General features: G+C 48.6%; 1 protein-coding gene and 1 pseudogene across 1 annotated transcript; one reads left to right on the plus strand and one right to left on the minus strand.

Moving 5' to 3' along the window:
• Window positions 1-53: 53 nt before the first annotated feature.
• On the plus strand, window positions 54-9,217 carry B9D1 (B9 domain containing 1). Its single transcript, XM_073361779.1, has 7 exons — window positions 54-206; window positions 551-619; window positions 1,880-1,991; window positions 2,690-2,786; window positions 3,419-3,481; window positions 6,641-6,708; window positions 6,902-9,217. Exons 1-7 carry the CDS (start codon window positions 126-128, stop codon window positions 7,045-7,047), a joined length of 636 nt encoding a protein of 211 aa, XP_073217880.1. The 5' UTR covers window positions 54-125; the 3' UTR covers window positions 7,048-9,217.
• Window positions 9,218-10,759: 1,542 nt separating this feature from the next.
• On the minus strand, window positions 10,760-23,867 carry LOC140918101 (melanin-concentrating hormone receptor 1-like; annotated as a pseudogene).
• Between the last annotated feature and the right edge of the window lie 2,613 nt (window positions 23,868-26,480).

Raw genomic sequence — 26,480 nt, forward strand, 5'->3', positions numbered from 1 at the left:
CCCTTGAGCGCCCGCCCGCTTCGCGCTGCGCTCGCTGGCAGGAAGTTTGTCCCGGCCGCCGCGCCGTCCGGTATCCAAGGCGGGCCGGGAGAGCGGGCCCTAGCAACGGACCGGGCCCCGGCGCCATGGCAGCCGCCGCCGCAGCCCCAGCCCCAGCCCCGACCGTCTTCCTGCTTATGGTGAACGGGCAGATCGAAAGCGCCCGGGTAAGCGAGCTAGGCTCGGCGCGCTCCCCCGCCCCGTTTCTGGCCCCGGCTGGCAGGAGCCTGGCGCCACCCCCCCACTTTCCCCCCGCCGGGTGCCGGCGGAGCGAGAGCGCGGCCGGGGGCCACGGTGAGGGGCGCGCTGGAGACGCCTCGACCTTCGGGGGGCCTTGTGGGGCATCTCCCCTCCCGGTGCCATTGCCCCCCCCCCCCCCTCCGCGGCTCTGCTCAGAGCCAGGGCGAGCCCAGGGAAAGGCCCCAGCGCACCGGCGAGCTGAGGCATGAGCCCCCAGCCGGCTCCCCCCCCCCCCCCGGGCCAGTGACCTTCTCTTCCGTCTCTCCTCCAGTTCCCCGAGTTCGACGATCTCTACTGCAAGTACTGCTTCGTCTACGGCCCCGACTGGGCCCCCACCACGGTAAGTGCCCCGCTGCGGCTGCCCTCGGCCGGGCCTCCCGGAGCCGGGGCCCCAAAGCCCGTACCGCGCGGCGGGGTGGAGTTCACTGGCTTAGGCTGGTGGGTATTCGCGATGTAGGCTCCCTGGGGCAGGGACTGTCCGTCTGTTCTGTGGTCGTACAGCACCGAGCACAGTGGGGTCATGGTCCCCGACTGGGCCTCCTAGGTGCTACACTAATACAAATAATACATATAACTCAGGAAAAACACACAATAGGTCTAGTGCAGGGGTTCGCAACCTTTTTCTGTCTGAGGCCGCCCTCCCTCCTCTTCCCCCCCCCCACGTTATAAAAACTCGATGTGCCACAACAACTTTTTGCTGCATATAAAAGCCAGAGCCGGCATCAGGGGGTAGCAAGCAAGGCTATTGCCCAGGGCCCCACACCACAGTGGGCCCCGCAACGCTAGTTGCTCAGGCTTCAACTTCAGCCCCAGGTGGCAGGATTCAGTGCTCTGGGTTTCAGCCCCGCATAGCAAGGCTTCAGTTTTCTGACCTGAGCCCCAGCAAGTCTAACACTGGCTTGGCGAGCCCCCTGAAATCTGTTCATGGCCCATCAGGGGACCCCGGACCCCTGGTTGAGAGCCATTGGTCTAGTGAACTGAGAACAGCGATGGGAATATATCCTGAACTCTAATACCATCTCTGCCACTGAATTTTGAGCAAGTCATTTCACTTGTCTGTGTTTTATTATTCCCTCATTTAGAAAATGAGTTTAATTATTCCTTGCCACTTCACGGAGGAAGTGCAAAGATCTATTAATGTTGGTACAGTGCTTTGAAAAACTAGAATGCTGTGTATGTGCTGTGTGGTGTTGTTGGTTTAGTTATACTTTTCCCTTGTCTTGTGGTTTACATATTCAAAACACTTCTGTTAGTTATTATGAATCCAGTCAATGCTTTTCATAAATGTTGATAAGATTAGCTACTTGCAAATTAGTATGAATAAGGGTCAGATTTTAAATGGGTTTAATTTTGCATCAATTTGTACGCCCAACCCTGCATTTGGACATGCAAAATATTGTATTTACAAATTGAAGGGAAGGAGCTTTAGTTATTAAAAATGTAAGTTCTTTGGGGCAGGGACTGGAACTTGGCCCTGATGGTCTGTCTGTAAACAGGCAAAGAAGTTTTATATACGCTAAAAGCATATGCACTTTCCACTCTGTAATGTGAGTAAATATCAGCAGCTTGTATTTGTACAATATGTAAGCTCTTGTTTTAGGGTTTGGAAGAGGGAATATCTCAGATCACCTCTAAAAACAGAGATGCACAGCAAGCCCTTGTGTGGAATTTTCCAATTGACATCACCTTTAAAAGTACCAACCCCTCTGGCTGTAAGTAAACCACAAAGAAGATGTGTGGCTGAATACAGGTACTTGGTACATGGAGATTGTGGTTCTGAAATGGTAGGCTGAAAGCGCTTTGATGCGTCTTCATAGCATATGCTGACATGACCTGAATAAGGGAGACTATGCCCCGCAATTGTTGGAGAGTCACAAATATGCATGGTTCTGCATGTCACCTTTTGCCTTATGAATGAAGGAAAACCCAACATTACAGATTCATTTTTTACTTTTGTTCTACTGAGTCCAGTTTGTGTTTTCTCTTGATGGTGCTTTAGGCAATTCATTTTTTGAAGTTTCCCAAGATGAAATTACTGTGGGCTCCCCCTTTATCATTTCTGGCAATTAAACTTGCTTGGAGTAGATTCTGTGCACTCTGTGGGGTACCATATTTCTTTTAATCTTTTAAAATTACCTTTCCTGAATGAGAGTATTTCTTAGACACCAGAAAGCTTTACACTAATTCAGTAATACAGTTAACACCGTTTGCTTTCTTATACCCACTGGCTTTTAGTTCCCTAATTCAGATAAATAAATACATTTTTGGACCTGCAGTTCTTGACACTTTATAGTTGCTTTCAGGTAATGTTAAATAGTAGTAAGTTAGGAATGAGTTTAAGAAATTACAGGGCCAAATCCATCTCCTTCTTTGTCCTTGCCCTTATATTAACTCCTATTTTCTTTTTAAGGGCCACAAATAGTGGTAAGTGTCTATGGACCTGATCTTTTTGGAAATGATGTCGTCCGAGGTTATGGAGCTGTTCATGTTCCGTTCATACCTGGAAGGTGGGTTAATGAGTGGTTATTGTTTCTGTTTCAAATGTTCCTCCCAAATACAATTTGATCTCAGCTGCCTCTTGTTGTATTTTCTAAAGTAAAATAATCAGAGCCAAAATAAGTGCCCCCCCAAGTGTCTCTATAGCTTGCTTACACCATGGGTATGGAATCTATTCTCTGGCACAAACCCTTGGTCATTGGACCTGAGCCTTGATGTTTTTTATTCAGTGCAGGTTTAGTTTTAACTTGTGGATGGGGGAGGGCAGTTGAACACACTGTCCCAGATCCTCAAAGCCATTGAGGCACCGAATCCCCATTGCTTTCAGTGGGAGCTAGGCACCTAAATGCCTTGGAGGATCTGGGCCTGCAAGTCTTCGTTTCAACACTGTCGGGAGGACTGTACTTTGGGTATGAAGGTGCTCTCCGAGCTGGCCTATCTCTTGTGCCCTTTGCAAGTTCCCCATGCAAGCTGTACATAGGAAAGTTTGAGTTCATTACTTACAAGTTACTTGTGGATGTCTCACCTGATTTTTTAAATCTGTATTTGGACTTTCATTATCATAATAAATGCAGGAGTATTGGAAATTGGCATTTGGTGCATTTCATCAATAAGTTCTCTCTCTTTATCAATTCCATTTCAGTCATAGAAGAACCATTCCTATGTTTGTTCCAGAATCCACGTCTAAGCTGCAAAAAATTACAAGGTAATACTCAAAGGTGGTGTTAGTAACATGGGAAAAGACATTTTTGTTTTAATTGGTGGTGTCTCTGACTACTCAATGTGCACGCACTTGTGAGTTTTTGTAGGGTTAAAGACATTCCAATGAGTTTCATGGACAATGTGGTTTTTATCCATCAAAGCCTTACTTTAAAATTTAACATTAGCAATCTGCTTGGAGTAATGCTCTGTAACTTCATCCTTTTTGTTATCCATGCATTTGAAAGTGTGAATTTGAAAAGCACTTGCTGTATTCCTGCCAAGATAGAGCTATGTCTTTTTGAAAAGTAGCCACCAAATGATAGCAAAGGCAAACAACCACACATTCCCTTCTATTCTCTGAAGCTTCCAAAAGAAAAAACATTGACACTGATGAAATTGTGCGAGTAAGAGTTCAAACCAAACTGGCTTCCTATGTAGAATTGACGTAAACACACTCATTTATTTCTAGAATAGATTTCACTAGTATTACACTTATTTTTCTTCATGTAATTCAGCAACATCTGCTGCAGGAATTACTCCATAATGAAAACAAGCATTATGAGGATGCAGAATGTTAAGTACAGCATAATATGTTTTAAAAATATAATTGGACTGTTCCACAAGGGACATTTTTACATTCTAAGAATGAGTGTCTGCATTTATTGGTTGTAATCTGTTCTTTTTCTTGAACAGTAACTGCCTCTTTCATCTATATACATGAATTTTTATTGTTTTTCTCCCTCATTTTTTTTCCTCCATCCTGGCATAAAATCTCAGTATTTAAGAGCCAGAACTGATGAAGACACTGGGCTTCACAGGAAATGTTTGTAGAAAATAGGACATCCCATATCCTGCTGCAGTGGGTGCAACTTGTCCACTTAAAAATCTAATCTGATTTAGTAATTATATTACATTTTGTGCAATAAAATCAGAAGGCAAGATGCATTCAATCAGTAGCCATTGATCCTTGCATTGCAGGTGGCTCTTTTATTGGTTTTTAGTAAATTGTCAGGTGACATCCTGATAATGATACATTGATTGCTGGAAAAACTCATATTTGCTCTCACTCCAACTGATTAATTCTGAATTTGTGCTACTGACCAGCTGCGGTGGGTGGGAATTACACATTGAAACAAGCTGTAGATGGTTAGGACATTGACAGAATTTGGCTTCTTGAAACTGGTGATGACGTGGGACTGTTAGAGGTTGCCTGAGCCCCAATACTGCTGCTCCTGTTATAAGCTTTATCTGTTCTGATTAACATATATTAACTATTGTGTGGTACATGTAATTTGGTATGGCTTTTTGCAACTCTGTTAAAGGAGTGGCTCTTTGAGGTTATGTACAGCTGATCTAGACACTGCATTGTGCAGTGAATCCAGATTTGGTCTCCCTGTTCTTCAGAATTGTTCTAAACTGAATTGTCCACTAGTCCCTTCCTCCTTGTCTGGTAAAGGGCCACACACATTGGCGCAGTACCCGCTAGGCTTTCTTAGTGAAGATTCCATCATTCATACTCCAGTAGTAACTGTTTTCTCTGAGCTAATTGAACATTTCAGACAGATTTGTCAATCTGTATTAAAAGCCGTGGTCCAGAGGGAAACATTTGATAGAGTCCCAGAGTTTGTTTGTGAAATATCACAGGGCCCTCCGTTAGATTCAGCTGTTTTAATGTCTCTGACAATAGAGTTTGAAATATACCGGCCATGCGGGATAGAAACACCTTGTGGAATGATTTGGGCTATTTGTTGACTAGGTTAAGCAATTTTAGTAGTGCGTAACATGGAGTTAAGACGTAAAACAGCTTTGCAACAGTAGGAATATAGCTGAGTTTAAAGAGAGAGAGTTGTAATCAGGTAAGGCAGGTTAGCCTCTGTATGTTTTAATAAACACATGGATGTAGTATAATCATGACCGCACTGCACCTACTTCTCTTTTTGCCAGATGAAAACTTCTGGCACCAGAGAACAAACTGTACTGCCTCAGAGATGTATATTAAAGAAAGAAAAACAGGAATTCTTCCCAAAGTCTGGGCAGCTTTTTTAACCTTCTGCTGGCCTGTTATGGCACTGTCAGTATAATGTGTTAGAAATTGCATTATGGTAGAGTAGCGTAAAAATGCGATAGATAGTAGGGATTTTAAAATATGAGTGAAAGGATCAGGAGGAGAGGCAGGAAAGCATTTCATAATATTTCAATGACTGAGCTTTTCCTTTATGGGGCAGCTAGAATAGAACCAGTGGGGTGAGGCCTTACATTATTTTAATTAATGATCTGTGGGCAAATTTAAACCCTGGTTTACTGTGGTTATACAAAGAACTTCCACTGAGAGTAAACACTTCCTAGTTTTAGCATGCTAATCTTGAAGGATTAGATTGTGATAGAATCATAGACACCTCAACATTAGTGGTACTGTACTCCACAAGTAAGTAGTCCCATTCATTTCAGTGGGACTTCTCGCAGCATAAGATATTACTCAATGTGCCTGGTCCAATGCTCAATGAAGTCAACAGAAAGACTTGCAGTGTGTTCAGTGCACATTGGATAGGGCCCAGTGTGAGCAGGTGTATCGCAATCTGTCCTTAAATTAGTCATAAAATACTGCTGTAAATAAGTTAGCCAAAGGCTTTTATTTTTTTAGGCCACCTACCCAAAACACGATCTATAAAGGAATGGTACAGCATAGACTTGCACAAATTTCTCCTGAATGAGGACTCATGGACATAACTTTTTCCCTGTCCAATATGTATTTGTTATAGCTGTTTTTCTAATTAATGACATGCAAATGGATTCAGTTTACACAGATACTACACAGCATAGCAAAGTATTAGGTCCCCTCCAGATCCTTAAAGTTAGGTGTTATTAAAATATCTTTGACATAAACTGACCCTCCCTCACTCAGAAATAACTTACATTTAATAGAATGTAGGTGAAATTAGGAAAAAAGAAAAAGTGGTCAATAGTCCAGAGGTGACATTTATCTTTGATCAAAGTAGATAAGTATAAAGAAAAAAAAATGTATCAAGCTTTAAAAATTCCTACTATGAACAGGGGGAAACATATTTTTTTTTATATCGGTGCATACGATGAACCTTCCTTATAACACACCTAAATGCTACCAAGTGACACGTCAGTGAGTTGTTTTCTTTTCTCCTTCTCTCAGTTGGCTTATGGGAAGACACCCAGAGTTCACTGATCCAAAAGTGGTAGCGCAGGGAGAAGGCCGAGAAGGTAAATGATCAGGAATTACTGTCTCTAACTCCTCTGTGACTATGGACCAGATCTTGGTCATTCCGTTTCTTTGTTAATGCTTTAGAAGGTTAATTGAGCATATTGAAAACAACCATGTCCTGGTATTCTGTTGGACATCTAATGACTGTTCAACCAGCTGTACTGGCTAATGGTGTTGTCCTCCTATTTTTAGTGACCACGGTGCGATCCCAAGGCTTTGTGACCATTGCCTTCAATGTGGTGACTAAAGACATGAAGAAGTTGGGCTATGACGTAAGCCCGTCTGACATGCAGAACCCTTCAATAGTGTCTCTTACAGATGGGATTCATAACCATTAAATGATTGGTGGGTGGGAGGTTTTCAAAGGCACATATGGGAGGCAAGCACCATACTTGTACTGATCTTCTATTTTAACATGAAAGCTCAAGCCATAAGGTGTGTTGCAAAATACCGTTCTATCATAACCTTTTGTACATTTTTTTAGGTAATGAATAGCCAGTTTACATTTGTTTTTAAAAAATAGTTCCAATGTATTCCAAACATCAGTGCAGGCCTAAACTTGTGTACTAATGTTTTTGAAGTGGTAGTGGGAAATTCAAATGGCCATACCTTCCAAAAGGAAGGGAATCTGAGAATGTTTCAGTGAAACATTCATGCACTTTCTTCTGCCAAAGCAATATTTCTTCTTCAGGCTGCTACTGCAGTTTTCCGTTATAATCCCATTTTAAAATGCTTTAGAACTAACTTGCTAAAATATTTGATATACAGTAAGAGTAAATCCTTCCAAAATTTTCAATGAAAGCAGTTTGGCTTTTGCTTTTAAAAAAACTATGAGACACAAGAAAATGACACTTCCAGTTCCAGTTCCCTCCCCCTCCCCCAGTCAAGCTTAAGCACACCAACAGCAACAAAAAAGTGGTTTGTTTTAGGGGGAAGTGCGGGAGGAGTTTACAGAGAGCTAAGTGTTTAATATCCCCTTGCTTCGTGCATTTACCTCTCATTGGCACTATTGAGATTTAAGCGCAGATACTGTGGGAGAAATAGATCACAGTGTGAGGATCTGGAAAAGAGCACGCAGCCTGAGTAAAAAGGGCATGCACTCAGCCATAAGCAAAGGGGAATCCTCTGGTCCAAGCTGTTACAGATCCCCTCTGCTGTAAGGGATTGCCAGGAGTAGCAGTCAGGGCCACCTCTTCCTGGTTATGCAACTTTTTGGAATTTGTGCATTTTCTTTGTTATTGCTGAAGGTACTTCTCCCCTTGTCCTCTTAGCCCAGCTCTTCTGTGTGCTCAATTCCACAATAAGCTAAAGTAATAACTCTGTGATGATGGCATCAGCCTTTTTCCAGTGAAATGTGTGAAATTCCAGTATTCGAATGACAGTCCAGGATAGGCTGTGAGGCAGGTAATTGTTTATATGGGTCCTATACCATGGCTTTCAATAACCAACAAAGGTAGTAAGGAAAATAACGTGCTGAATTTCAAGTTTGATTTATGAAGGTTTTCCTCACTGTTTGTATAACCTTAGAAATTGTCATCAGGTTGTTTCTTATGACAGTACATGGCAACAGCACCAAAGCTAACACACTATTCTCAGCTGGCTGCAGTTTGAGGGTACAAAGACAGGCCTTCATTCTGAGGATTTGTCTACACTGCAATAAAAGACCCGTGGGCAAGGCCGTAGCTGGCCTAGGTCAGCTGACTTGTGCTGCAGGATTACAAAATTGCAGCATAGATGTTTGGCCTCGGGCTGGAGTCCTGGTTCTGAGACCCTGCAAGGGGGATGGGTCTGAGAGCCCAGGTGCCAGCCTGAGCCCAAACATCTACGCTGCCAATTTGAGCCCTGTAGCCCAAACCTGAGTCAGCCGACCCGGCCACTGAGATTCGGTGCCACAGGTTTTTTACTTCAGTGTAGACATACCCCGAATGTCCTCCCTTCCCTGACCTTTCACATGACTCTTGGAAAAGCTGATATTAGAGCTCTGCATTTGCGTTGAATAAACCCAAATAGCTAAATATTTGTATTTTTTGTCTTCTGTGTGCTTTTTTCCCCTTAGGGGAACCATTTATTAGTCCAAAGCAACACAAGCTCTAGTCTTCTTATGATCTTTCCACCATTCTTTGTGTCCAAACTACAGAACTTAAATCCATAGTGAGACATCTGATTATTTAGTCAATTTGAGAGACTGTATTTGGGTACATAGATTTGCAAATTTTGACTTCAAATACCACGAGAAGACCAGACTTCGTATTATTTCACCTTATTTATAAGTCACTGAGACATTAAAAAGCCTTTGGAAAAACAAGCACAAAGAAAAACACATTCTGAACCACTGCACATCCATAGTAATATTAAATAAAGCATACTACTTGTAGTACTAGAATTCCTTATGCATGTAAAGCTGAACAATGTGTTTTGTAAATATAAATGATGAAGATAATGTAAAGCACCTTGGAATTTTGTCTGTTCCTTAATCATTTTGTACTTTTATAAATGATTTTACAAATGTATGGTTCACAGAGTATCTTTCATACATTAGCTCTTGTTCTCTTTCTTCGTTCTGCTTTTTGAATTATAACACTAACACCCATTATAATTAGCTGTTCTACAACAAAGCCGCAACTGAGCTCAGATTAATCAGACTATTTTTCCTGTTTATTGGCTGCTATAGGAGAAAGAGAGACTGGGTTTTTGTTGTAGTTTTTTTTAAATATATAGTCGGTTACAGTGGTGAGGGTAGCCATATAAGTACCTTGATAGACCAGATATGAAATGTTTGAAAAGCAGAGATAAATAACTTAACACAAGTGAAATATAATTCACTGGAGATTTTTACTCACTTGAGATGATTTAACGTGCCTGTCCAACTAGAGCAAAACTGCATGATGATTCCATGCATGGTACCCTATTAAACTGAGGAAAAAGTCTAAACTTCACTCCCACAGTGATACAATGAGTTTATTCACATCCAGCACTATAGGGCATTGTGCATACATGAGCTCATGTAGTTACAAATTTTAAGGGGATTTCACATAGTAGTTTGAAGTTGCCATTTATGTTGTTCGTTGTTCCTTCCTCCTGTTTCCATCTTCCGCTGTCTTTTCTTGGCTGAGATAGGTGAGGGCTCCTTCGGCAAAGGCTATTAAGAACATGCCTTGCTTGGCCACACTCTCCAGGTAAAATCATGACCTGATGGATTGAAATAATTCTCTCTTGGCGTTGGTGACATGCAGGAGTTAACCACTCTAAATTGTGGGAGGAGGGAAGAAATTTTTTCCAATTCAATGTATTTGCAAAAAAATTATCTAGTCACAATACCTTAGAGACAATGTCTGCATTTTAGATAATACTGTAAATGGGTCGCACATCTGTCAGCTACATTTTTATAACATTGTCTGTTATCTTTGTGCTTCTTGAGGGTCCTTCAGTGTCCTAGTAGACTCTTTAAGATCATCCCATTCTTTTAATCCTTTCTTCAAGGTCTTGGTGTTCTGTGCCTTTCGTAGGTAAGCCCTTCAGAGCAGGGACGTTTCAATGTCTGGTACAGTTTGTCTGTTGTCCAGCACTATGTACGCATCTTGTGCTGTCAAAATACCAATTACAATGACTCCTGGCAAATCCGAGAACAACTACTCCTGGGGGCATTCTGCGCCAAAAAAATTAAAATTCTGGGCACAATATTTTAAAATTCTGCAACTTTTATTTGTCAAAATAATACTACATAATCACACCAGTTTCAATTATTTTGGTAATTTATTTCAAAATACCTGTCAGCAAGTATGCCTGTGACAATACAGACACATACAAAAATTCCCCCAAGAGTAGAGAGTTAAAGAAACACCTATGGCAACCCACTTCCTGTTTCTCTGTCCCCTTCTTCCCCCGCCCCCAGAGCCCAGCTGAGGGGCCAGACACCCACAACCCCTCTCCCCCCAGAGCCCAGCCACAGGGTCCTCCCCTTGCCCAGATACCGCCACACACATACCCAGAGCCCAGACGTGGCTCCCCCAGCCCAGACACCCAGTCCCCTCCCCACCCCTGAGCCCAGGGATCCAGAGGGAGAAACAGCCTGATGCTTGGTCCCAACTTGCATGGAGTTTCCTGGCTGCTGCCGTCTCCTTGCCTCGGGGCATGCTGGGAACTGCAGCTGCCAGAAACCCTCCAGCTCCCTCTCCCTTCCCCCCTCCCCCCTGGTGTCTTCTACGCCGGGTCCAGTGGCCTCTAGTGGCGGTCAGCAGCACTGCAGCCCATTTCTGGGGGGGGAAGGAAATTCTGCATGCACAACGTTCATTTCTGCAAAATTCTGCATTGCGTGGTGGGGCAGAATTCCCCCAGGAGTCATTGGCAATCAGTATCACTCCTTCATTACCTGTAGGGGGTCAATACACTTGTCTCGCAGAGACTAGGTCCATTACTTCCCCAACTCTCTCAGCCTTAAGCACTGGAAATCGAAGCAATATCGCCTGCATGCGTATGCTAAGGCTACGTCTACGCTACACACCAGGTGTCGGTGTGTAGTGTACATCTAGCTACATGCCACAGTGAAATGCAGGCTGTGTCCACACTGCAGTGTGTAGCTACATGTGTCAGTGAAAGGCTCTGGCACAGGGGAGGAAGTGTGGAAAGGCTTCAGCAGCTCCCCACTCCCTCCCACCCAAGCCTTTCCCTGCTGCTGGAGCCTTTCTCTGCAGGTGTGGCTTAGGGGAGTAGGGAGCCATGTAGGTATGTACTCAGGCACACATCTACACCCTTCAGGTGTATCTTTACCCTTCCCAGCTACGCAGCTCCTCACCAACTCCACTCCTGTTGATCCCTATGCCAGGAGGCCACCCGTGTTGGTACTGTACACACCGCCAAACAAAGTTGAAATGTAGACATACTTTCAGTGACTGAGGGGTACATAATCCGCTGAGGACAGGGAGAGAGGCTTTGTTCTGATAACATAATGAGGATTAGGAAGAGAAGAGACCACTAATGCTCAGAGGGGAAGAGCGTGACAGAACAGAGTCCTAGACACACAAGCATTATATTTAACAAAGATAGTTACAGTTTGTAAGAAATCTATTGAGCTTTCATATTTGCAGCTAGTACACATTTACTAAATATTAAAGAATTCTTGTTATAAAAAGGAAGTCACCGTACTATAATAGATACCTAAAGCCATTTCTTTCTGCTCCCTCCCCAGTGAGTTGGAACAGTGCCAATACTTTTATCTATTAGATCTGCATGCTCTCTGTCCCAGTGTGCTGGTCACCTTACTACCACCAACTGTGGCTGTAACTCTAAGCTTACAGACTGATGTCATCCAGACAGTCAACTTGCAGGATTTCTCATTGTTAACCACCCACAAGGTTAAAAATACACGTAGCTTGAGCCAGTCAGAAATCAGCATGTCACCCTGCCACCAATGAGAGCAGCGTTAGAAAAAATACACTTTTCCCAGAGCCAGGTGAGGTGTTCAAGGGACTTCAGCTCCGTAACAACAGAACCAGAGACCTTAAAGGTGGATAAGAGCGACGTTGGCTACTGCTGAATCCTTCCCTTCAATGTGCTCTTGCGTGCTTTGTCAAGTCAGGTTTCAGTAGCAGTGATTCAAGCAATGGGGTTTCCAGTACATTCCTTACAAAACTATCATCCCACGCTGGAGTAGGTCTCACGGTAAGGAATTCTTTATAGTCAGCCTAAAAGATGTTCTGCTCCCGTTCACCCTAGTATTTCCACAGTATGCAGCCGATGAAGTGAGCTGTAGCTCACGAAAGCTCATGCTCAAATAAATTGGTTAGTCTCTAAGGTGCCACAAGTCCTCCTTTTCTTTTTGCATTCACCCTATAACTCCTGGTTGTGTGTCCTAAGACAAGGCTAACCCCTTCTTTTTGCTGCTTGGTGTCTACAACCTCAAAACTTTTTGACACCTATTTGTACCACCTGGCCATCACTCAGCTAAATCATGCGGGTTACCTCTAAGGAACCAAAACAGAGAGAGAGAGACAATTGTCTATATTATGAGAGTATGTCATGCTAAGATAGGTCTCCTGATTTGGTTCAGGACTTATTTTCACAGAGGGACTGACTTTCCCAGTGGCGTGTCTGTCACCTCTTCTGGCCTCCTGGCCTGGGCAGATTGCCTTCACCAGGTTCCTTTGGAAAGTGTCACTCAACACAATGTATATGAATGGGTTGATGCAGCTGCTTGCATAACCCAAGCTGATAGCTACATTATAGGCATAGAGGAACATAATGGAGGGCTGGGTGACTTTGAGATGGACCAACTGCAAAATATAATAGGGCGCCCAGCAGATAAAAAAGGCGGAGCAGATGGTTATTGCCATCCGCATGATTTTCTTAGTCCTGGCTCAGAAGTTTCTCTGGGGCAGCGGCAGCACCATGCATGAGATGTGCTTCTGTATCTTCAGATACACAATGCAGATGACTGAGAGCGGGATGACAAATGCCAGGAAGAACTGGTACAGCGTGTACCAATAGATATCAACTGAGAGGTTGGGTAGGATGATGCCACACCCAGCTTTGCTGCCAGGCAGAGCAATGGGCTGGGTGTACATGAACACCGGCACAATGGTTAGGAGAGACAGAAGGTAGAGCAGCAAGATCACCATGGCAGCTGTGCAGGGGGTGCGCATGTAGGCAGAGCGGATGGGGTGTACTGTGGCCAGGTAGCGGTCGATGGCCATTGCTGTGAGGATGTACGTGCTGGCGAACTGGCTGTTGGCATCTAAAGCAGTGATGATGGTGCACATGGTAGCCCCGAAAAGCCAGACCCCATTCCCTAGGAGCTGGTGGATAAGCAAGGGCATGCCCAGCAGGAACAGGAGGTCTGTGATGGAGAGGCTCATGATGAAGACATCTGCAGTGTTGTGGTTTCTCTTAGGTTTTTTGGTGATGGTGTAGATCACAATGCTGTTCCCTACAGTGCCCACCAGGCAAATTATGCCAAAAATGACAGGGAGGACAATGCTACTGTGGTCTTCCATTTCCCTGGTGCCTGCAGAGAAAAAGAACAACATGTCATTGGACATGTGCCTCACAGGTAGAAGACGGAAGGGTTGTGAGCCATTCCTCCGTGGATCTTCCCTTCACCCATCCCGTTATACATACATTACTGGGAATTAAGTAGCAAAAGGCGGAATAAATAAGAACCAACCTCAACTTCCACTTGAGAATCAAAGCAAACCTGCTTTGCGGTTGGAAAATGTTTAGGTAGCCTTTTAATGGTATTATTTCTTAGCTGTATGGTATAGCAGGCCCAGAAGCATCAGATACTATTCTTTTGGGATATTTCCAGCCCTACAGGAAGCAGGCCCTGTTGGCAATTGCATGAGAAAAATAGTTCTTCCTACCTGGAAAATGGACCTTTTCAAAGGTCACTGCAAGGCAGCTCTCCTCCCCTTCCTCTGCCGCCCAGTGATGATCATCTGCCCAGCTCCCTAAGATCCTAACTGTGAGAGCACTTTGGAAATACCTCTGCCCTGGCACAGAACTGCAAAAGTCTATGAGGGCTGCTGGTGAAGGGTCAGTATCGCGTCATCAGCCTCCAAGATAAATCTTCCAAGGATGTTAGCGAGGGAGGGGAATATTCAAGGTCAACTCCTCATCCTTCTAGACTTAAATTGTTCCTCCTGTCCCGATTCCTGCTGGCCATCAGCAGCAGCAGTAGCCTTAATGGATGGGCTTTCGTTCACGCGGTACCTGTTGGCCACCCTGAGGCACAGCCAGCCTTCTCTGGCTTAGCACAGCAAATGCAACGTGACTTAGTAGCCTGCAGACACAAGGAGCTAATTGGACACATCAATGAGACGTCGCCTTTGAAAAATGAACTTTTGACCAGAGCCGAAATGGCAAGTTAATTAAAAATAAAATACAAGCCGCATCTGTCAGAGCAGACCTACCTCCAGCCCCATGTGCTCAGTGCAGGTGACTCTTCCCGCGCACCAGCCTGACTCATGCTAATCAATCACTGGTTATTCCAAAGGTGCATGACATCTTTGTGTCCAAAGGCCAGACCCAACTGCCACTGGAAGTAGCTCCCCAGCCTTTGCAAGGAGCTGGATTAGGCCTAGGGTGACCAGACAGCAAGTGTGAAAAATCGGGACAGGGGATTGGGGGTAATAGACACCTATATAAGACAGAGCCCCAAAAAATCGGGACTATCGCTATAAAATCGGGACATCTGGTCACCCTAATTGGGCCGTAAACCTGGGTTCTTTTGGTCCTGACAGATAAGCACCTCAGGAACACTGCACTGTCATCATTTAATGCCTTTCACAGCATCAGTGTTTAATCAGCCAGTAATTGTCCTCCATCTGAGAACATTGTTACTTCAGAATGGCTAAAGATCAAAACAAAAAAACCCATAGCTGCTTTTCCTTTTGAGGCGTAGGAGGTTAGCATAAGATGGGCCGTCAATTATTCTGTTGGGTTTGTTTTTTTTTAATAGAAGGAACAAACTGTACTTTCCTTCATAAGTAAAGTATAGTCCTCCTTTAGATATGGCTTTGCCAATTGGGCAGATGACGTTCACTGAAGCCAGTAAGGAAGGGGAGTCAAGCAAGGGAAACAAAGAGGCTCAGGTTCATTGCGGGGCTTTGGCGAAGAGAAACCTCAGAAGCAGGAAAGGGGTGAGTTTACGAACCTGCCCTGTTTTATTAGCCAACCTGCACAGCGTATCTGGGACCAAATGTTCAGGCAAGCTCTAACCCCTGCACACTCAGATGGCAAGCTTCTTGAGACGACTTATACATGCAAATCCATCTGGGGTCAGTGCATGTCAGTCCTATGTAGGGTGACCATATGTCCTGTTTGGGCCGGGACAGACCCTGTTTTAAGCCCTGTCCTGGCCGTGCCAACTTTTTTGACAGCAGTGCACATTTGTCCCGTTTGCTCCTGCCAACTGATCAAGTGGTAAAAACAAATGGGACAAACGCCCACTTTTGTCCAAAAAGTGGAGTGCAGAGGAACATGCGGGGAGAGGGGGGGGGCGGGGGATGAGCAGCTATGCAAGTCCTGTGCAGGCGGGAGGCAGGGTTCAAGCAAGTAGCTCAGGTCAGCCCAGCAAGGGAGGGCTGAGGCCAGCCTCACGCAGTGTCCCGTTTTCCCTTTGGGAAATATGATCACCCTAATCCTATGTCCTGTGTGCACAGAAAGGTGTTACGGTGATGTGTTTTGGGCACTGGGATTAAGATGACCCACTCTACTGCCAGCAAGAGGTCATGAAAACAAAAAACCTCAAGGGCCACTCTGACTGACGTGATGCGCTTTAATGGGCCTGATCCAAAGTCCATTCAAGTCAATGGCACTTCAATGGGTTTGGGATTAGGCCCAAAATGCTTATGGGGCATCCTGAAGCGTTCCCCTTTAGCCTGCATCTAGGCGTCTCTCCCAGCCAGTGCTGTTCTCTTGGCTTTTGAACCAGCTCAGTTCGAGCGCCAGAGAGAGCTAGCTGCCCCAAGCTGCAGCTGACCCCTGACTTCCATCAGTAGCCACCTCCCCCCCACCAAATAAATTTAGGACGGTCAGCAACACGGCTGCTGTGCAAAATGCTTCCAGCTGATTGGTGACTTTAACCCATTTTAATCGAGCTGGGAGCCCATGTGTTTCTCCCAGCAGGACTATCAGTTACGCTACAGGGCCCCAAGCCTGCCAGTGATCTGGGTGGGCCGAAAGCAGCACCCCATTGGCTCCAAGGGGCTGGGCCTGTGCTCCAGGCCCAGAGTTGAAGGCCGGGAGGGCCCACTAGATCCTCTGGTCTGACCACAGGCCCCCCCCCCCCCGAAATGAGACCAAAGCAAATGAGCCCCACTGTTGCGTGCTACAGGCAGCACATAGGAGGGACCAAAGTGAATCAGTACCTGAGGGCCCCCCTGAAAGGCAGGGAAATGATTGAGCTACAGGCAGATAATCCTGGCACCTGACCCGCACCCCACGCTGCAGAGGAAGAACTCCCCCCTCCCCTCCCCAAGGTCGCTGCCAGTCTTACCTGGGGGGACAATTCCTTCCCACCCACCCCCCCCATGGTGATCAGTTAGACCAGGGATCTCAAACTCAAATCACCACGAGGGCCACATGAGGACGAGTACATTGGCCCAAGGGCTGCATCACTGACCCCTTTTCATACAAAGATACAAAAGCCCCCACCTCTGCCCCGGCCCTGCCTCACTCCACCCCTTCCATGAGGCCCCCGCCCCTGCCCTGCCTCGTCCCACCCCTTCCTCACCCCCATTCCAACCACTTCCCCAAAGTCCCAACTCCGCCCCCTCCCTGCCCCCATTCCAACTCCTTCCCCAAATCCCCGCCCCGGTCCCGCCTCTTCTCCACCTCCTTCCCTGAGCACGCTGCGCCCCCGCTCCTCCCCCCCTCCGTCCTGGAAAGTCCTAAGCGCCACCAAACAGCTGTTTGGCGGCGGGAAGCACCGGGAGGTAGGCGGAGGAGCGGGGATGCTGCGCGCTCGGGGGTGAGGGGAGCTATGGCGGGCTGCAGGAAGTAACTCCGCAGGCTGCATGTTTGAGACCCCCCTGAGTTAGACCCTGGGCAAGTGCCAGCCACTCAAGCACTTAAGGGGGGGGTGAGACTACTCAGTGACACCGCAGAGCCCTGGCCCTCCCCACCCCACACACGGCCCAGCCCTGGTGCTTCAGAGGAAGATGATTAAAAAAAACCCTCCCAGAATACACTGATGGGGCGGGAAGGGAAGAAATCCTCCTCTGACCCTGCCAGTGGGAGCTGAAACCCTAAAGCATGCACAAATTTCATTAGCCCATGCCTGGTTTTTGTGCCAAAGTCATTCATAAAAATAGCGAACAAGCTTAGTCCCAAGACCAAGCCTTGAGGAACTCCACTCATAACCTCCGACAGGCCAGCTTTCAGCACAAGCCATTGCCTTCTCCTCTGGAGCCAACTCCTTCGCCACCTCACAAGGCTGCTAGTGTCCCCCCAGTTTACTAATAATTTCCCATGTGGCCTGGTGTCAAATGCTTTACGGAAGTCCAAGTATATCAGAGCTCCTGCCTTCCCCTTCACTAAAATAAAAACCATTTATTTCCTCAAAGAAGGAAATCAGGTTAGTCTGCCATGATCTGCCTTTGGTCAATCCATGCTGCATTCCAACCCCTTTGCCATTTACCTCAATGGTAAATTCGCTTACGGTCACAATTTGCTCCAACTCCTGGCATGACTGCTGATGTCTCCCTGTGCTCATCATGATTCAGGAGCAGGGCAGTGCTTTTCAAAGACAGCTAAGAGAATTCGATGGCCATATCCCACAAGAGTTGGGTGCCCAACTCAGGGCCCTTTGACAAGCATAGCCCATGCCCTATGTCTGTCTAGCGCCGAGCACAATCGGGCCCAGGTCTGGTTGATGCCAGCTGGTTCTGCTGCAGTAAAAATGCTAAATAACAACAATTCTGAATCTAGCCAGTGGGTTTTGAGGTCATCCCCCGCAAGTCTGTGAAATGGGTGACTCTCTCCCTTCAGCCATTTTCTCAGCCAGGACGCTTGGGAAGGCCAGGAACTAACTGATGGTGTCAAACACCATGCCCGGTCCCTGCAGCAGAGCAATTTCAGAGGGGAGCCAGCTGTTTGTGACGTGATTACTCACCCTCGTTACATAATTGTTTCACTTGCTGAGTGGAAACTAATTCCATGTCCTCGTTCCCTAATGCCGTCAACACTTACACTAATTACACGGGAAGCGCTGGGAGGTAGGTGGCGGAGCGGGGGTGCGGCGCGCTCAGGGAGGTGCAATTTGGGCCACGAACGCTCTGTGAAATGTTACTCCACGCACTGTGAAGTAAAGCAACACAAGGAAATACACCCACCCACCCACACACACACACTGCCCACACCCACACACACCCACACCTGTGCGTTCAAAACAAGGGAGTAGGTACCGACACAGATCTACTGTATCCCCCTACACTCTCTCACTGCAACAAAAAAGTATGCCTGCACTGCCCAAGCCACCCGTCCTTCAGAGGACAGGCCCAATGGGCCCTGCTTTAATGACTCTTAAGAGCTGGAAAGTTGGCAGTTTCTGAATGTTTCCCGCTTTGTGCCCTAAATCTCAATGCTGTTATGATGCCAAGTTTGCTTGCGTGGGGCTGGTGTAAGCCTTGTCAAGGGTGGTGTTCCATGTCTGTGACAGCTTGGGCTTAAACATTTAGAGTCTGAGCCAACACCCATTGATCACAGTGGAAAGGTTCCCATTGACCCTAATGAGCTTTGGATTGGACCCTTGGCGAGCATGTGTACTTACCATTGGACTATATAAGAGGAGCTAGGGTTGCCAACCCTCCAAGATTGTCCTGGAGTCTCCAGGAAGTAAAGCAGTGGTTCTTAAAGTGTAGGGCATGCCTCCCTTGGGTGGGGGGGCACAGAGGAACATTTGGGGGAGCATGGAGGGTCCTGCGCCAGCCCCCACGGGGCGGGGGGCACCACCCAGCCCTGCTCTGCCCCCAGCTCTGGTCTGGCCTTGGCCTCAGTTCCCAACTGCAGCTGTGCTCCCAGTCCCACCCCCACCCACTCCCAACCCGGCCGAGGGTCAGCACCTGGCTGCAGCCCTGACTGCCAGCCCCAACAGTGGCCCGGCCAGGAACTGCAGCCAATGGGAGCTGTGGAGGCGGTGCCTCCAGGCAGGGGCAGCACGCAGAGCCCTCTGCTCCCCCCACCAGGGGCCACAGGGACGTGCCAGCTGCTTCTGTGAGTGACGCAGGGCCAGGGCAGACAGGGAGCCTGCCTTAGCCCCACCGCAGTGCCGACCAGGAGCAAGTGCTGCCCAGACACAGCCTGCAACCCTCACCTTCTCCCACACCCCAACCCCCTGCCCCAGACCTGAGCCCCCTCCAGCACCCAAGCTCCCTCCCAGAGCTTGCACCCCACACCCCCTCCTGCACCCCAACACCCTGCCCCAGGCTTAGCCTGGAGCCCCCTCCCACACTCCTAACTCCTTGGTCCCAGCCCAGAGCCCACACCCTCTCCTGAACCCAACTCCCTACCCCAGCCCAGTGAAAGTGATTGAGGGTAGGGGAGAATGAACGACAGAGGGAGGGGGAATGGAGTGAGCGGGGCCTTGGAGAAGGGGAGGGGCCTTGGGGAATGGGACGGGGCAAGGGTGTTTGGGTTTGTGAGATGAGACAGTTGGCAACCCTACTCCTAGCCCCAGGCCCACCCCTAGCTGTGGCCCCAACCTCAGCCCCTGGCTCCCAATACAACCACAGCTCCAGGCCCAGCCTCGGCCCCCTTATCCCTGTCTGTGCCCCCCCTTCCTGCCCCTCCCCAGGGAGCCATGGCCTGCACCCGGCCCCGGTTCCCAGCTGTGGCTTCCGGGGGGGGCAATGTGAAAATTTTGGGAACCACTGAATTAATTTAATTAAAGATTAGATCATGTGACAAAACCTCCAGGAACACGGCCAACCAAAACTGGCAACCCTCGGTGGAAGACGCTCTTGCCTGCACTCCTTCGGAAGGGAAGGCAGCCCTGTGGCATGCAGCCCCCTGGAGTACAATTTGTACTGTCCTGTGGGACAGCATTTCCTACGGTGAGTAGATGGCAGAACCAAGCTAGGGTAACAGGTCAGACTCCGAACCCTGGAGCCAACCCCCGCCTCCTCCCCCGCCCCCAAAAAAACATTTGGGGTGTTCGAAATGCTAGCCCACCTATAGATGGAAATTAACACCCTCCTTGATTTTTCCAAAGGCTGCTACTGTGTGCATAACGCTGGTAGCTGGGTCCGGGTGAATGGCTTGGCCAGGATATGTGCACATTTCTAATGGCAAGCTAGGCCCCTGGCTTTTACAGATAAGTAGAGGGGAATGGCCGCGTGGCAAGCCCCAGACTTGTTTAGCAGCGGGGGCTGCAGGGCAGGCTTGAGGGACATCAGCAGAGCAGGATGTGGGGAGAGCAAGGGACTTCGTGTCAGGGTTAAAGCGCACTGGCAGAACTGTTGAGCTGGGGACCCCAGCACTGGAAAACCCAGGGGTTCAGATTGAGGAGCATCTGCAGAGCTGGGTGTGGGGAGCCCAGAACTTGGCTCCTGGCCTTTCTGCAACACCCCTAAATATCAGTTAACAGCCACATCAGAACAGTGTTTCCATTCAGTCCCCTGCACTAGCCCACAAATAGAATGAAACGGGAGATGCAGGAAAATACATGGTCAGGATGATTTTGCCAGAGGTAGTGTGTAACCCTTGACTGAGATGACCTGCCCTTCCCTATATTGGTGAACACAGCTTTCCTGTGCCTCATGAAGGCTTGTGGCTACTAAAGAAGGAGCAAACTGTCAAGCCAGTTGTTTCAGGTCAGGGTATGTGACTTCCAAGTTCCAACAGCAAAGCAAGCCCTGATATTGTCGCTTGAGAGCAGCAGCTGGTTAGAGTCAAAGGGTGAAATTCACTCCTTTGCAGAGGGCCAGCAGAAAGGCTATGCACCACTTCGCTCCCATTCTATTGCCCAGGACTAACACAAAAGTATAGGTTAGATTGGATTTAGATCGCACAAGACCAAACAAATACAACCAGACCGGGGTCTTTGCCTGACATCCAAGGGTTACTTCTGAATGAGCTGAATTCACAATATTTCCACCGGTTATTTTCCACTCCTCCAGCTGCCTCCGCATTGCCTGGCTTTGGCAGGGGCTGGGAGCACAAGCTCCGCAAACTACCATGAGAATGTCTCAAACATTTCCTCCTCACCCTTGGGAAGTTTGGATGAGGTTTCAGGAGCATCTGATCCTTTGGTCCTTCTCCCAACCAGCTCCACACCTCTAAGGTTCAACTCCATTTACTTAACTCCGCCGCGGTGTTTGGGCATGGAAAGACAGCGTCAGTGTGATTTGCGAGCAACCCCGGCTTTTACCTGATTTACATCAGAGGGAAAAGACCAGGCGTGGGGGGGGGAGATCTATACCCCTGAGTGTCACAGTTATACTGCCCAAATTCCCATTGTAGACAGTGCTGTGGCAACAGGAGGGCTTCATCGCTATAGCTAGCATCACTCGTGGAGGTGGAGTAACTATGTTGCCAACAGGTGAAGTTCTCCCCTTAGTGTAGGTAGCATCTTCACTGAAACGCTATAGCAGTGCAGGCATTGTAAGTGTAGACAAACCCTAAGTCTACGCCTCCGCATACAGCTGTTATTTGTGGGTGTGTACCTAAACTCATATGGGCCTCTTGGGTGCCCTTGAGCAAGTCACTTCACTGCTTTGCGCCTCGGTTTCCCCAGCTGTAATATAGGGATAATGATACTGACCTGCTTTGGGAAGTGCTTTGAGATCTCCTGATGAAAAGTGCTAGATAAGAGCTGGGTCATGATAGCCAGGGACTAAATGACGTTAAACGTGTGACTTAAAATGCCAAATTTCAGGCCACAAGAAGCATTGAATATAGAATGTTAGTTATGAGTCAACATTCTGGCACAAGTGATTTTTGTGGTTGCAGGCGGAGTGTGGCTGTGTGTGGACAGAGCACGCGTGTGCAGACAATGTAGCCAGCACATGGCAATCTAACTGGGACAGCAGGTAGCCATGTGAGTGACAGGCTGCAGCACAATGTCCCGCTCATGGTGACATGTCAGATTTAGAGCCGGGGGGCAGGGGGGGACAGGAAAGGGAAATAAACACAAAGCGAAAGGAAGGTGCTTTACCTGCCCAAGGTGCAGCTGTCACGTTGGAATCATTTGAACCCCACAGCTTGCTGAAGACATCGCTCTTAGGCTCAGCCATCTCCCTAGGATTCAAGAACAGGCAGCCATAGATCAGTCCTGGAGCAGGGAGTCCCTCAGTAACCCTGCAGGCTGTGGTCTAACATAAGTGCCTGTTCCTTTCACTTCATGCCACTTTCCCCAGAGGACCCCAGGAGATTTGGCTGGGATCTATACAAGCAGCGATAGTATCCGAGCCATGGTTGACAAGGTGATCACACCCTGCACGATGGCTTTGTCTACACTAGCACGTTAGTCGCTCAGGGGTGTGAAAAAAACACCCCCCTCCCCCGCGACTGACGTACGTTTCACCAACTGAAGCGCTGGTGTGGACAGCACTATGTCGGCAGGAGAGATACCTACTGCCGCTTGTTGGGGGTGGTTTAATTATGCCGGCGGCAGAGCTCTCTCCTGTCGGGCTACACGGGAGACCTTACAGCAGAACGGCTGTAGCCGTCCGGCTGAGCTAGTGTAAGGTCTGTACCGTAACCATAGCCTAATAGGCACTTACTTTAGAGTAATGTCACCATAGAAAAATCTAAGCCCACTAGAGCAAGCCACCTACATAGAGAACACAGCCTTCTAATAATCCATTAGCGCTTTCATATTTAACTGTCTCGCTGTGCACCATTTAATCCGCTGTATGTGTTCTTTCTTACTCAGATCTATTGCTTTAAGGTGCTTTGAGTCATCACATGAGCCCAGAAACATACTTAGTCATCTTTCCCAGTGATTAAAGGCTATTCTTCGGAATACAATATATTTTCCGCAATACGGAAGCTTATAAAAGATTTGGGGTGGGGGAGGAAGACTACTCACAAAGAAACAAAAGCCACAGTGACCTTCTCATTTCGACTAGATCTTCTGTATGCAGATCTATTTGCTCTCATTTAAACAGACGTAAATAGCTGAAGAACTGATTTATCAGTCAGAAATTATTTGGCATGGAATATACACTGTGGGTAGCAGAGGTGCGTGCATCGGATAGATGTGGCGTTTGGCATCAGTGATTTAAACGGAATAGATGGTATGGTTGGCCTGGGCTCTACGGGATGGTTAGCACTGGTGAGGAACACAGATGGGATAGATATCATAGTTAGTGTCGGTGTTCGTGCAGGGTGGATAGCCTGGAGAGCATGAGGCACAGGACAAAATAAAAACATTTCAGACTGCACTCGGATCCCACCCTGTTCCTAATCTGCCCTCTCTCACGGTGGTCTATTCCCGGCGAGCAAGTCCTTGACTGTAAAGAAAAGAAAGCAATTAGCAGTACCTGTGAAGCTGCTTGGCAAGTCCTCTGTTTATGCTCATCAGTGGCCACGGATGCTGCTCCCCTCCCGATGCCTTGCCTGTCTTGCTGCCGAACTGAGCTGCTTTACTAGTGCTCAGCCAGCCAATAAAAACAACAGATCAGCCAGGGTGATGCTAACACAAAACTGCACCAAGCTCCCTTCCCACTTGTCCAGCAGTGGTTCGCCCCCAGGTAAAATCTTTGGGCTTGACACACCCACAGGAAGAGGGTGTTTTCATTCGAGATCTTTAAGGCAACAGGAATCATTGCTGCACTCAGTCGCCACTGGCAGAGCGAGCTAGGCCCATGTGATGCAGCCACTTTCTAGCCCCGCGGGCAGAGCTCGGCTCCAGTGCGATAAAGCAGCTGGGATGGGGTGAAACGGGGCCTTCCTGAAGGGTGAGCCGTAGGACTGGGGTCAGTGCCCATCAGGGCTACCGGCCTGCTGCTGCTGCTGCGAACCAGGATACCAATACCTTCCCTTAACAGCGCCTCCGCCCCAAGGATGGGACCATGCTTTAAGGGACAGCCCCATCAACACGCACTGGCAGGGGGAGGCGTGCAGCCTACCAGGACACAGCACAATGAACAGCGCCCGGGGTTTAAGAACAATGCATCCAAACAAGCCCCACCCAGTGTTGCGTGGCTCCCTATGCACCCTGGAGGGACCTGCTGGCTCTAGCTCTGGGAGGACCCTTTGGTTCCAGGCCACGTAGCATCACAAGGTCTGTGACGCCAGTCTCCACCCTCAGAGCGCGACAAAGCAGCCCCCAATTCAAATCCCTGCTGTGCATGATTGGGAGCAGAGACTTGAAGCCAGGTGTTCCCTATCCCAGGTGAGGGCTGGGACCGCCAGGCTGTCAAGTGTTGGGTGGGGAGGGGCCTTTCTTTTTGGAGCTGTAATTTGTATAACCAATTAACCGTTCATTGCGCTGGAACAAGAGCGGGTGACTACAGATCGGTGGTTTGGGTGCTTCTGCGGGAGAATCAGGGTCATACCCCTGCTCCATGGAATAGTTACATATTTATACCAGGTGGAACAGCTCAGATGGAGAGAAACCCACCCCAGGCTTGCCCGGTGGTTTCAGCCCTTGCTTCTGCTCAGGCAGAGGGAGGCTTCAGTCCTGGCTTGCCCAGCTAAGTGCCCTAGCCACTGGGCTATTGGTATCCAGGCTACGCCTGCCAGCCAACCCCAGAAATCCTCACTCCATGCAGAGCCCAACCTAAGAAACCTGCTCTGAGACCACCTGCGGCCTCGGGCCCTGCTGTGGAGACAGGCAGGGGAACACCAGCTCCGAGAAGTCCGTAGGCAAGAGCTCGGGCTCTGAGCAGCTCATTAGCTGCAGGGCACCATCAGGAGGCTTTGCACGCTCCTGACAGCAGAAACAGGCACTTGGGGGTCTCTTTAGGCACCTACAGGACCAGGCAGCAGCTGAGCGATGGGTTTGAGAACATCGGTGGCTCCTAAGTGTTGGATTTAGGCGCCTGAAGAGGATCTCACCCGAGGAGACTTAACGCTGCAGCCTTTGTGCCCAATGCGGGCCTGTGGCTGGCACGAGAAGAAAGCCGGTGTTCTGGTAGCCATCTTGAGAGGTGTGTTTGTAAGCCCTCCATCTCGCCACCACCTGGGGGTGGAATCGCCCCCACAGGAGCTGATGTTGGTGTCAGAATGAGCCCCAACGAGCTGTAAGCAGAGGGTCCAGTCTGTGGCCGGACCTAAGTTCCCCCTATTTCCGTGGCCGCTCATGCCAAGCCACAGGTCAAAGACTTTGCCTTCTCAATAGTCTGGCCTCATCTCACACAGCAGGACAAAGCTTGTAAGGCTCCAATTAAGGCAGGTGTGTGGGTGCACGTCAGGGGGACCGGGGGCACTGTTTGAGACGCGCCGTGCCTGGGACTCAGAGGGTATTGAAGGGAGACCTTCCTTCCTGCTGCCCGTCAGGGGTGGGAGCTGCCAGTGGGTGTCAGTTCATTTCTATCGCTTTGTCCTCTCAACGCCAGGGCAACCTGCCGGCGGGCGCATTCCTCAGCGAGCTCAGACAGGACTCCTAGCTCTTCTCACACGACCAGCGCTAGCCTCTGGCACTGTTAGGCGGAAGGAGGGGCTAGTCATTAAAGCACAGGACCAGGAGCCTGGGGTTGTGCCAGGGATGCGTTATGTGATCGTGGGAAAATCCTGTCCCCTTTCTGCGTGTAATGAGCCCAGTGATGATTACCTGGCTCAGGAGGATGCATTTTAAAGCCCCGGCTGAGATTTTCCCAAATCCAGCCCCGGTGGCAGTCCCTCCCAGCAGAGGGGCTGAATTTAAATCCCTTTGCCACTCTGGGTGCCCACAGCTGTTTACACAGCTGCAGCTGGGCTCACCGAACAGAGCCTGAGCCTTACCTGCCCCTCTTGCTTGTCCACCTGCTTTGCATGCGCTAGCAGCATGAAGCCGGCGTAGCTGGCTCAGCGTGACTCGCTGCCAGCCCCAGCTCACGCTGACCCTTCATTCCCTCTGCCCGCACAGCTTGGCTGGCCCTGAGGATCCGGCCCAGGGCGCCCTCTGGAGCTGCTAACCACGCTGTGCTGAACTCTCGCTGTACAACCCTCCAGCCACCGGAATGTCCTTCGAAGGAGTGACAGGGTTCAGGGCAAGCCACCAAGCTCTAGGACCGCTGCTATGCCAAGCTGAGGACGGCCTGGGAGAGGAACGAGAGCCACTGCTCTGCCTCACAAACACACCGATGCCAGAAAGACCCGACTCAGCCTGGCTGCGTCACGTTCACAGGCA

Source organism: Lepidochelys kempii, chromosome 10, assembly GCF_965140265.1.
Source record: "Lepidochelys kempii isolate rLepKem1 chromosome 10, rLepKem1.hap2, whole genome shotgun sequence".
Lineage (NCBI taxonomy): Eukaryota > Metazoa > Chordata > Testudines > Cheloniidae > Lepidochelys > Lepidochelys kempii.